Source organism: Sprattus sprattus (genome assembly GCF_963457725.1).
Source record: "Sprattus sprattus genome assembly, chromosome: 17".
Taxonomy (NCBI): Eukaryota; Metazoa; Chordata; class Actinopteri; order Clupeiformes; family Clupeidae; genus Sprattus; species Sprattus sprattus.
In genome coordinates, this window is record NC_137915.1 from 6745850 (window position 1) to 6759393 (window position 13544).

The 13544-nt window shown below is 40.0% G+C and overlaps 1 protein-coding gene across 1 annotated transcript; it reads left to right on the forward strand.

Annotated features, from left to right (window-relative positions):
* Positions 1-5831: 5831 nt before the first annotated feature.
* Positions 5832-9745, forward strand: LOC308378335 (tripartite motif-containing protein 16-like protein; the record flags this gene model as incomplete). The annotated part of the gene is made up of 6 exons (XM_080855207.1): positions 5832-6223; positions 7678-7773; positions 7965-8198; positions 8713-8872; positions 8984-9040; positions 9216-9745. Exons 1-6 carry the CDS (start codon positions 5873-5875, stop codon positions 9743-9745), a joined length of 1428 nt encoding a protein of 475 aa, XP_080711333.1. The 5' UTR covers positions 5832-5872.
* Between the last annotated feature and the right edge of the window lie 3799 nt (positions 9746-13544).

A 13544-nucleotide genomic window follows, 5' to 3' on the forward strand; every position in this document is an offset into this window, starting at 1 on the left:
CATATTATAATATTTAGGTTTTTAGTTGGCACACTTTATCTCTTGCTCGTACATTGCTGAATTGATCAATGGATTGATAGATGAATATTAACCAGCATTATCTTTTCTCATTTCACAGCTAAATTTCAACAGGTCACCGAGACCACTTATAGGATGATCTATAGCATAACTAAAGTAACTTTTCAAATACAATAAACCCTTTTGTGTTTTCACTCACTCACTCACACACTCACACTCACACACACACACACACACACACACACACACACACACACACACACACACACACACACACACACACACACACACACACACACACACACACACACACACACACACACTTTTGGGAAGTTTCACAGATATTAATTCATTGAATTGAATTGATTTAATGGAGAGTGATAACGTGTGTCCTTATATAATATTCTGATGTTGCTTGGCACAAGTTTCTGACCTGAGCTTCTCATGTTTATCCTGTAGGTGGCAGCATTCTGATTCACCAGGAGAAAACTGTGACCTGAGCTTCTCTTTCTATCCTGTAGATGGCAGCATACTGATTCACCCGGAGAGAGCAGTGATCCTCATGCTTAAGGCACACACACCAATTAGTTCAGTCACCCGGCATCTTGAAACTATTATAACCAGAACATTTTTTTAAATAAATATAATAGATGATCAACAGTGTTTGTTCAGTGTTTTCTCAGTATTCTTAAAAGACTCATAAGTCATTTTTCACTCATTCATGTTCTCTAAACTTTCTCTGAGATGATTTTATGGAAAAGGGAGTCTTTTTAATAGTTTTGATTTACAACTCATTCAGGCTGTTAGGAAAGTTGTCGACTCACTTGTTGTTCCATCATAAACATGTTATAGTCACGGCCCCCGATGCCAACAAGGAGCGTAGCCGATGCATGTATCCTTGGGTGTGGGGTTGTCCAGCAGGTCCAGCAGCACCTTTAAGGTTGGAGATGCAGGACTCCCAGGGATCAACCCCATGCAAAGCTCAATCAGTTGGGCTTGGTCTGGCTTCACCAACAGCCCTGGGCCCCTCTCCCCCTGACACGGAGGGCCTACATCGCTCTTCTCGCACCACCAAGGGTCAACTACCCCAACGCTAACAAATGTGATCTGTGTGTTCTGGGAATGCAAGGACCCATTTGATGTAGGGTGGGTGGATGTAAGCAGGTGGTTTGAGTGCAAGCTGATGGGGGCCGGGGTCCAGCCCGCCCGCCGGTCTAGACGTCGCGACACACCTGTGTTGCATTAATTAATTGGTAAGGGGAATATAATAGGTTTGCTTGTGTAGAAACAAAGGGTTAGGGACAGGAGATACTGCTAAGCTCCAAGCCGAGGGCTGCCGTGCAAGGACGTGGGTGAGTGCTGTTTACCCGTCGCATTACTAATAGTTTGCGTTTAGATTGGAACTAAGTGTGTTGGCTTAGATATCTGACTGTTGCGTGTTGCGATCACTGGTCTGTGTACCTTCGATAAACCCGGCGGTCGGGGGGAGGAGGCAAATTAGCACTTTACATGGATGTGATGCGTGTTTTGGCCACTGCTCTCTCTCCAAGGTGCTTTTAGAAAGTATAATATAATGAGAAATAAAAGTCCTTGCTTTTCCCTAAACCTTTGTGTGCGTGTGACTTGATTCAGTGCCCAGGTAATGTTGCCCAAATAAGGTAACCAGCAGGGCGCAGCAATTGGGCTGGTAAATAGCCCCTTTACACTATGCTGTAATATACCTTGTGCATGTTGAACCGCTCCTACTGGATTCTTCCTCCTTTTTTTTTTTTTTTTCCGGTGGAGCAGTTTTCTTGACTACTTTATTGTAAGTTGGGTTAATGTGAAAACACATTCTATAAAAGAAAATTGTGCTTGAAGGAAAGATTGTGTTTTATGCAACTAAGCTCTCAATTTTTAGTGATACATACAGTAGCCTATTTACAAGGAAATGTCAGGCTCAAAAGGGCGGTGATGAATGGTTGACCCATAATCAGAATTTATGACACTTGCTTATCATTTAATTGGAGGGAGTGCTGTTATCCCCCGCAATTGTAATGGGTGTCACAAGCATTTTTTAACAACATCAAATTAGTTTATGATGTTGCTGTTATGAAGTGACGCAGCGGGGTTTGCGGGGTGTGGGGCGTTCACGTGGGGCAATTACGTCATTGGTAGACATTCAACCAGAAACTCTTACATTTTAACCAATTTTAAAGTCCAATTAAAAGCAACAAATGAAAATGAATATAAGAATAATTATTGTCAATCATTATTTACTCTGATCCTTAATTCTGATTTGCAACTCATTCAGTCTGTGTTAGGAAAGTTGTCGACTCACTAGTTGCTCCATCATAAACATGTTATTTATGAAAGAATTTGGCCTGTAACGTTATCGGTAGTATTTGTAGTTTTTTCAGATGAACCAACCTTGAAAACCTAACTCAGCTAGCTTGTTATAAATGACACTGTCCAGTGTTTATTAAGCATTTATGCATTTTATCATTACACATACGCTTAGAAAACCATGAAAGAAAATCCAAGCAGTATTTCAGCAAAACAAAAATGTTTCATCCTTTTTCTTGTCATCTTTTAGTTACAGTATGTTAGCGTTTATCTCTGATGTCTCAATAAATAAAACTATGCAGAGTCATATTTGTCTGAAACCTTGTAATATTACTCTACCTTGTTAGTCGACATTGGGGAGCTCAGTAGCAAAAAATAGTAATAATAATAGTTTTGCACAATGAGGCTTTAAGGAATAAGCTATATGGAAACAAGAATATCTGGTACATAAAGGTCCAGTCCATGATTCTAATCCAATACATTTTTTTTTTAATCAATTCAGAGATTTGCTGCTCCTCACAGTCAGCTTTCCATTCTGTGTGTGCCCTCAAAAAAATGTGGTGTTTGTACACAGTCTTGGCTCTGTAAATGGGCAAGAAAAATGTTGGCTTGAACCGAACCATACAGTATTCTAGCCAATAAACACGTTGTTTTAGGAAAATGGAAGGACATAATTAAATTGGCTGTTGAGCTCAAATATTTAAAAAAACCTTCGCCAGAGTCAGTAATGGCATTTCAATTTGGCAAAGGACGTCTTTATTTTTATTCAGAAATAATGTATAAAATAATTTACCTCGTCTCAATGTTGCCATTTGCAAAACAATCATATGTCTTTATTTCTGCATAATAAATTAACATTGTACCTTCAAACATTTTAAACAAAAGCAAGCCAAGCAAACATACATCTAAAGAAATTCAACATTTAACAAATTTCAACTAATAAGTTGGTGAAAATGTAATGGTCTTGACGCTCTTGTAAAACACTTTCTAAAGCCTTAAGCCGTTGATGTTGTGGCACTGCCACAGATTAAGTAGGACGTAGTTCACACCCTCACACACATACACCCCAGTTAAGTAACAACTGTTGTACGTTAAACTGTTGAGATAGAAGTGAGGGAGGCTAGATAAAGTCCAAAAGAGAAATCTACTCTTTACTTATAAGTTACTGGCAAATGGTGTCATTCTATTCTTTATTAATTTTCCTGTCTAATTATATACTTTTTTTTTTTTTTTTTTTACTTTTCTGCTTATAATTGCAATCAGGACTTTTACTGATTCTAACAGGAAGTGGGACTTTTCTAATAAATAGCTGACCTGAGGAATCAGGAAATAAGTGCATGTGTGGGACATAGATATCCTATATAAAGGCTAGATGTCTCACGGCGGAGTCTTGAACGACAGCACAGGAGGCCGTTTTGCGACAGGATAGCTTCCGGGAGGGATCAGTGGTACGTTAGGTAACTTCAGTGATCCTCACAATCATTTACACTCTTATCTCGCGAAAATCTTGACGGATTTACAAATGACTTGATTTACAAACGTCATTACCTTGGTAATAATTCTGGATGCTTGAACATGTAGAAATGTGCAGCTTAATTGTGTATCACAGCAATTGTGTATCAGTCATTTTACATCAATTGGGGAGGCATAATTGTTCTTTCTTTTCAATATAACTTAAGTTGCACATAATAAAACTGTAAACATAATAAACTAAACTAAAACTAAACTAAAACATAATAAAAAGTTCCACATGATTTCTAATCGGGTTGGATTGTTTAACATCTTACATTATGATTTCGACAGGAAATTGCTGATTTTATTGCCAATGAAGATGCCAGACTTTTGTGCAGCCTGCTCTATTGAACGTTCCCTCGAAACGAGAACCCGTGGGATCACCTTTATTTTATTATATCAGTAATATTGCTTTTATAAAGGTGATAATAGTATACATTTATCTCCTGTTGCCATTCTGTATGCTGAGTTTTAGTACCCTAGATATTGGGGTATTTGTTTTGTTCAATGTTATTTTCATATGAAAACTCATGTTTATAATTCTTCAGTGTCGTAACTACATATCTTACATGTACAACAAACCAACCTGTTTGAAAATCGATGGAAAAATGATCAAGTTCTGGTTATTTAAAAAGTATGTACCACTACCAACACAATGTTAAGGGTGAGCGAGCTATCCTGTCGCAAAATGGCCGCCATCTGCGGCCATTCCACTCCGTCGGCCCGAAACGCGGGAGAGATATCTAGCCTTTACAGGGCCGGAGTGGGGCCACTTTTCAGCCCGGGAATTTCAGGCCCAAGACCGGACCATTTTTTTTCATGGTAGTGGAAATTGGATAAATGAAGCAACAGTTCAGCTCTTACTATCCTGTAGTTTTTTGTATACCATGGTTCAACAAATAATGTAAAGGTTAAATAATAATCCACTTAAACTGAGAAGTTAACAACAAATATTCCACTATTCCACAAGGATAGGTTGATAAATTAACAAAAGCATGAATAAATAAATAAAGCATTTGAAACGTATCCCACTCTTCAACAAAGAGGCATATTGACAGTATACAGTTCCATTTCAAATAGCACCAACAGCATCTACAGCATCAGTAACCGCCTAAGCAGTGCACTGGTTTCAGCCACTTTATCTATAACTGTGTCGTTGCTTACAGACATGAGGATTTCCTTCTTTGTGCACATTAACATGAAAGCTTCCAAGTTGTCCTGACTCAATGAGCTTCGTAGTCTGCTCTTCATAGATTTTAAGGTTAAGAAGCTTCTCTGACATGCAACCTGTGTGATGGCAAAGTCAACAGAAACTTATATGTTAACCCAATGACATGATCTGTGAGGAGGTTGTACTGTGAGAGTATTAAATGGACACAATTGGCTTATCTACCACTCAGAAGCTACAAAGAAGAATTTTACTGCATACAAAGATCAAGTTTGAGTTTTGTTATCAATATTTGCATAATATTTTTGTTTGTTGCTTAACCAGATCTGGATATTGTTTAAAGGCCTACTTTTTCTGTTTGGGCCCTCCTTTGTTCAACCTCATAATGGTCTAAAGCATCAAGAAACTTCATGCATGGCTTGCTATGTATAGTTTTTTTTTTTTTCAGAATAATTTTCATGTTGCTTGAAATGTGCACCCTTAAAAATAAATGTAGTTACCAATAAGAAGCCAATTTGTTATAATGTGAACCAACTGTCTGCCTTTCTGATATTTTTCCTATGCCTGCTGTTTCCCATAATCCTTCTCTTGGGTTAACATGAGGTAGTGTTGTTCTCTTGTGCTCTCTGCACTGCTGCAGCCCCTCCCACCTCCTTCCACTCTTACCTACTTAGGAAGCCACTCCCACCCCTCAGTGCTCAGCCCTTTCCAGAGAAACGAAACTCAGTTCTGCCTCTAACTTGACTTTCAGGAAGAGATTAGAACAGTAAACGACTTTCAGGAAGAGATTAGAACAGTAAACGGAGAGAGAGAGAGAAAAATACACAGACAGACAGAGAGTGACCCAAAATGGCAGAGGCCAGTGCTGTATGGAGTAAGGACCAGTTTAGCTGTCCAATCTGTCTTGATCTACTGAAGGACCCTGTGGCAATAAACTGTGGACACAGTTTCTGTATGGATTGTATTACGAGCTGCTGGGATCAGGAAGATCTGAAGGGAGTACACAGCTGTCCACAGTGCAGACAGACCTTCACACCAAGGCCGGTTCTGGGCAGAAACGCCATGCTGGCTCAAGTGGTGGAGAAGCTGAAGATTATGGGACTCCAGGCTGCTCCACCTGCTCACTGTTATGCTGGACCTGGAGATGTGGAGTGTGACGTCTGCATTGGGAGAAAACGAAAGGCAGTCAAGTCCTGTCTGGTGTGTCTGTCCTCTTACTGTGAAACTCACTTCATAGTGCATAATGATCTCAACCCAGGGAAGAAACACAAAGTGATTGAAGCTGTTGGTAAACTAGAAGATCTGATCTGCTCTGATCATAATAAACTACTAGAGGTCTTCTGTTGCACTGATCAGAGATGCATTTGCATGCTGTGTGTCAAGAATAAACATAAAGGACATAAAATAGTTTCAGTCGGAGCAGAGAGAAATAAGAAACAGGTAAGATCCGCTTAGCCGATACTCCTCTTGATGCTGACAAAGGCCTTCCAGCTAAAATGGTTTATTGTGCACTGATAAACATGTGAATGTGAATAACAGCAGCAGTCTCTGATTTTTCTCTCAGGATCCTTAGGTTCATTTTTTGACTTCATTCCCACATTTGATACATCATTATAGGGTTAATGGTTATGGTTCAATGAAAACATGCAAAGTGTTGATGTTGACGACTTTTTGATTACCTTTTTTAAACATGAAAGTGCCTTTATTAGTAATAATGCATGATATGTTTTCAGGCACAGACAGTTTGGGGGGCAGGTGCTCAAACGGTGAAAAAAAAGGGCACCCATTGCCAAAATTATTTATGAAATTAAAAATAATAACGAAATAAATAACACAATAGGATATTTTCAACTTATATATTTTTAAATATGTTTTGTTAACAAACTAACTCAAATTATCATGGGCTCTTCTAGACCAGGTAGGGTTACTGATTCGCCCTCATTTGTTTTACTCGTTGATGGCCTGATCAAAGATAAGAGAGCGGCTACCCTGAGCTGCTTGCTGCAGTTCCCTGTCCTTTTGCTTTTGGAGTCTCTCTTGTCTTGGCATTATGCTGCAAATTTTGTAAAGGAGATACATCAATGTTGTGCATAATAATCTAAGGTGATTTACATAATCTCTATAAACCTGACAACACAGTACACCATTTTTTTTGTACTGATGAAGCGTAAGGACCAGTTGCGACCTAATGTTTTCAGCGGCACTAATGTTGTGGTTAATTTATCACCAAACAACGTCGGTGATTGCAGAAACACCGTCATTACCTGCTAGTCTGATGCTGAGGGTCAGAGAAGAAGTAGGCTGCAGCCATTTGGCCTGGCGCTCAGCACTGCATGAGCACTAAGTGGAGGGGGGGGGGGAGGGGGGGGGGGGGGTTGAGCGCCGTGGAGCATGTCGGGGCGAAATTCTCATTCAAATAAATATGTCGGCGGATATCAAAACACATTTGGGGGTTATTGATGACAGAGATAGTAATTTGTATTCTTAAATATTAATGAATGAAGAAAAAAGTGGGCTCCAGCTGAAGGGGCACTTTTCTCAAAAAGGGCAGGTGCTGGAGCACCACTTGGTCTATCTGTGCACGTGCCTATATGTTTTGTTCTTTCAATACGTTAAATATACAATTCTAATATACTGTATATACCTGTTCACAGAAACTGTTGGGTGATACTCAGAGAAAATCCAAACAGATAATCCAGGAGAAACGGAATAAACTGCAGGACCTGAGAAAGGCTGTGAAAACTCTTCAGGTGAGTTGGGACACAGCCTGTGCCTTCGTTTGAACAGCATCAATCAAATATCAAACACTGCAGACTAATTCTGAACGTAGATGTTTCAAAGCCGAAATGATTCACCGGATGTTATAAGTAAAGTTGTATCAATTACAACAAGTGACTGCTTTATCAATTCATGTCTCGTGTCTTGACTTATGTCCAAACAGAGCTCTGCTCAGGCAGCAGTGGAGGACAGTGAGATGATCTTTACTGAACTGATCCGCTCCATTGAGAGAAGACGCTCTAAGGTGAAAGAACTGATCAGAGATCAGGAGAGGGCTAAAGTGAGTCGAGCAGAAGAACTCATGGAGAAACTGGAGCAGGAGATTGCTGAGCTGAAGAAGAGAGAAAATGAGCTGAAGCAGCTTTCACACACTGACAACCACATATGTTTTCTTCAGGTACTGTCACTACTCAGATATGATGCATTATCACAGAAGAGATTAGTTTATTTATGCAGTTCTGTAAAAAGTTACTGAAGAGACCAGTCAAAAAGTCAGTTTCCTATTCAGGTGCTCTTTACATATTAGGGAAGAATAGGTACCCAAGGCAACTCTTCTTTATTTACACAATGTCAAGTGGAGAAATATTGTGATTGATGTATAATTTTAAATACATTCCCTTTCATAACCTCTAACATCAGTGCCAGCCATTTTGCGTTGCATTTGATCTGATCTTTCTAGATCTAGATTGGACCAGACTGGAGCTGGACATGTCAGAGTGGACGTGGTCTTTAGTCTCCTGCACCTCAATTACCAAAATATTACCAGTGTCTTATTTTCACACCAATTCCGGTGTCTTTATTTATGGTGCAGGGCACTGGATGCCTTGGTCTCGGCCAAAATGCTCCAGTAGGGCCTGGAGGAAGGTTCATGTTTGTCAAATGGCATTTAGCTCTTTTTTGTCTCATTATAGAGTTTCCAGTCTCTCTGTTCCTCCTCTGCTCCTGACAACTCATCCAGAGACACAATCCACACAGATCTGCCTTTTGATGAAGTGAAAGGAAGACTTCCTCAGCTCAGGGAGAAACTAGAGAATGCACTCCAGCAGGGACTTAAGGACATTTTTTCAACTGGTATGAGACGCATTAGTGCCCTGACTTTTGAAAACATCAGTTCTGAATACAATATGGATGTGACCCACAACGTTGTGGTTGTTGATAGGTGTCTTTTTGTGTCTACATCAGAGCTTGTTAGCTTTCTATCACTGCCTGAGCCCACGACCAGAGAGGATTTCCTGGCGTGTAAGTATATGATACACATACTGTATATGTACTGCATGCACAAATACATAAACACACATACAAAATATACACGCATATACAATTTGGTAGTGCACATGATAATTCATATTAATAATTTTAACCATTATATCACTAATCACCACTGCTCACTGAGTCGTGTTTTATCCTCCCTCAGATGCCTGCCAGCTAACCCTGGATCCCAACACTGCTCATAATATCATCAACTTGTCGGAAGAAAACAGAGTTGGAGAGGTTTTCTCTACTTTGATGGATGTATATCCTGACCATTCAGACAGATTTGAAATACATAGTCAGGTGCTGTGTAGAGAAGCTGTATCTAAACACTGCTACTGGGAGGTTGAGTGGTCAGGATCACAGGTTTTCATTGCTGTATCATACAAAGGGCTCAGAAGGAAGGGAGAGGCTATTGATTGTGCACTAGGATACAATAACAAGTCTTGGTGTTTGGACTGCACTTCATCTAGCTACTCATTCATACATGATCAAAATAAAATTTCACTCCCTCATAAGCCCACCTCCACCTCTAGAATAGGAGTGTATGTTGATCACAAGACAGGAACTCTGTCTTTCTACAGTGTCTCTGATACAATGACTCTTCTGCACAAAATACACACCACATTCACTGAGCCACTGTATCCTGGCTTTGCCCTAGGCCTTCACAGCAAATTCAAATTGTGTCAGTGACAACATACCAGCAGAATCAAAACATTCATGTCTAATTTTAAAGGATAGTCCCTGACACAGTTTTTCTTCTTTATTGAGCCATTCTAGCCTAGCTGTTGGGTTTCATTTGAGTGTCTAATTTGTACATTGATTGTGCAACAGTGATCAATTGCTTTAATGTCGTGAAGACAGGACAATTTGTTCCGTTATCTACACAGAAAGTTTATTTCCACAGAAACTTACTTCATGTGGTAACATAATGTGGTAGATGCACATGGTCACATGAAGACACTTTCAATTCAATTCAATTTTATTTGTATAGCGCCATAACAATACAATTGCCTCTAGGCGCTTAACAGAGCCCAGAGCCTAAACCCCCTTAGTGCATGCACAATGGCAACAGGGGCAAAGAAGAAACCTTAGGCAGAACCACGGCACATAAGGGGGGACCCATCTGCTTGAGGTCGGCCGGGTGGAGACAGGAAGATGGTAAGGGGGGGAAAGGGGAGGGTTGTGTGGCAGAAGGGGAAAGGAAGCAACAGGGGTTATACACAGCCAGCATTTGGTCGCTGGACATAGTATGTATACAGACATCCGGTGGTAAATACATGATACAGGCAAGACCAGATTACTGTACCAATAGGGTTATTGTTACAGGGGTAAGGGATGTAGGGACAGAGAAACATTTTCAGTGGTGGTAATAATGTATATTGTATATAAATGCTAGCATAGGGTATTGGGTAGAGTAGGTGTACGGCAATGCAGTGGCGGTGGGTGCGATCGGCCGAGGGTTTCTCCAGGTAGACCAGGTGGTGAGACTACAGCAGCGTCCCACAGCGGAGATAGTCTTGTTTAGTAGGGAAAGAAAAGGGAAAGAAAAGGAAGAAAGTGAGTGGGTAGAGTGCAGCTGTCCATGTGCGTAGATGCGGAGTGGTGGGGGTGAGGAGCAATAGTTCCACTTCCATCAGCGATTGGAACATGCTATAAGGGAGAGAGAACATTTATGTTAGTAATTTCAGAAACAGATAGGGAGATACATTTGGGTAGTAGATTTAACAGTAGGCAATATGGCTATTTTATCAGTGTTATTATAGGCATAGGCAATATGATATGGAAGGAGAGAGAGAGAGAGAGAGAGAGAGAAAGATAAAGGGAGAAGATATGTTTAGTAATGTTGGTATTTGTTATTTAGTTTGGTAGTGTACTTATGGAGATATCAGTCGTAAGTTTTCTTTTTTAGTTCTGGTGAGTGAGGACAGCTGCATGTCACACCCGAGATCTGTTATAGCACTCTTACACAGTGCAACATACACTGCCTGCAACTTGCAACCTGCACACACACAGATGAGTAATGCTGGCATTTGTTATTTAGTTTGGTAGTGTACTTATGGAGGTATCAGTCGTAAGTTTTCTTTTTTAGTTCTGGTGAGTGAGGACAGCTGCATGTCACACCCGAGATCTGTTATAGCACTCTTTCACAGTGCAACATACACTGCCTGCAACTTGCAACCTGCACACACACAGATGAAATATTTCATTTTTGTATTTCTTAATTTTTTTATTAGAACATTATTTTTGTTTGGATATGTCTGGGTGGCTAGCGCAGCAGGTGATGGGTTTGTCGACACAATTACTTTTGGCTATAGGATGCACTAAAGAGGAATGTCTTTAGCCTCGATTTGAATATAGGTACGGTGTCTGCATCTCGGATGGAGGCAGGGAGATTATTCCAGAGGAGGGGGGCTCGGTAGCTAAAGGCTGCCTCCTATTGTGGTTTTTGATATTCTTGGAATTACCAGGAGGCCTGTACTCTGGGAACGGAGCAGCCTTGGAGGGCAATAGGGGACGACTAATTCCTTGAGGTAGTTGGGAGCCAGGTCGTTTAGGGCTTTTTTATGTTAGCAGGAGTACTTTCGACTTTCTACTTATGACGGGGAGCCAATGCAAAGAGGCGAGTACCGGTGAGATGTGTTCATACTTTTAAGTTCTGGTGAGCGTACGAGCAGCAGCGTTCTGTATAAGTTGGAGGCTCTTTATTGTGTTGATGCTGCATCCGGACAGGAGAGCATTACAGTAATCGAGGGGGGAAGTAATAAATGCGTGGATTAGTTTTTCTGCATCTTGGAGGGATAGGACCTTTCTAATTTTGGCAATATTGCGTAAATGAAAAAACTTGACAGTTACACCCAGGTTTTTGATGTTAGTGTTGGGTGTTGGGAAGCAATTGAGTGTGGGTAGATGGGTAGATAGTGTCTGACACCAGCTATATAAAGCACAAGTTTACTTTTCATCTGCATGACTAGTACTTAAACATTAATCTTACCTCAGAAGTGTTTGTGGGAGGGTTGTCTCTTAAATTTGGCAAAGGTTACCGTGATATTCAAAAAACATATTTTTTCTCCCTCCAACACTCTAGTGATGCTCTCATCGCACACATGCTCACACATCCACTTCCCTCCCTTGAATGGAGTTATTCATTATTACAGTGCATGAAATGCCCTGTATTGTTATTCCTAGGCTTCTTCTTCTTCTTCTTCTTCTTCTTATTCTTGTTACCTTTTTCTGCGATTAATTCAGCCCGAACCGCTTAACGTAGAAACTTCATTCAAACTTTGTCGCGTAGGTCTTGTAAACGACACTTATGCTATGTATTTTTCACTTTTCTAAACTTTATACTTTTTAAGATATTAAAGAAAAACTAATATAAATTTCTCCCATTGACTTACATTGGGCCATTATGACATCATAATAGGGTCTTTAAACTGGCTTGCACCTGTGCTTTACTGACACCTGTGCCAAATCAAAGGAACCTCCTCTCTCTCTGTCCCTCTCAATTTAACTGTAACTAGGAACATTAAGACACCATCCATTCTTTATTTTTTTTTCTCTCCATCTCTCCATCTTTCTCTCTCAGTCAACTTTCTCTCACCCTCAATCTCTCTTCTTCACTCCATTTTTATCTCCTTTTTTCAATATTTTCACTCTCTCTTTATCCAGAGCCACTCTTGTTCACTCTTCTTTCCTTCTTCCACTCTTCTTTCCTTTCTTATTTTCTTCTTCCATTTTTCTTTCCTTCTTCCACTCTTCTTGCCTTTCTTTTTTCCTTCATCCACTCTTCTTTCCTTCTTCCACTTTTCTTTCCTTTCTTCACTCTTCTTTCCTTCTTACACTCTTCTTTCCTTTATTCTTTCCTTCTTTCACTCTTCTTTCTTTTCTTCTTTCCTTCTTCCACTCTTCTTTCCTTTCTTCTTTCATTATTTCACTCTTCTTTCTTTTCTTCTTTCCTTCTTCCACTCTTCTTTCCTTTCTTCACTCTTCTTTCTTTTCTTCTTTCCTTCTTTCACTCTTCTTTCCTTTCTTCTTTCCTTCTTCCACTCTTCTCTCCTTTCTTCACTCTTCTTTCCTTTTGTCTTTCCTTCTTCCACTCTTCTTTCCTTTCTTCTTTCCTTCTTTCACTCTTCTTTCTTTTCTTCTTCCTTTCTTAACCTTTGCATTTCATGCACTGGTATTTCCTTCAGGAAATGCATTTTCTAGTTGTTTGTATTATTTGCAATAAACTAAAACATTTCAAAAATGTCTTGTCTCTTGTTGTCGATCTATGCAGTCACAAACGTCACACATCAAACCATACATATCAAAAATATTCAACCAACCAATATTGCAACATGTGGACAGAGTACCTGGCCTGTTTTGGGGATCTGGTTAAATTACAAAGAATAGCTCCTCCAGAATCAGTCAGTGTGTGCAGATTCAATTTCTAGCAACAAAGGACAATTCTTTTTAACAACTAGATCAGGGGTTTTCAACCGGGGGTCAGCGA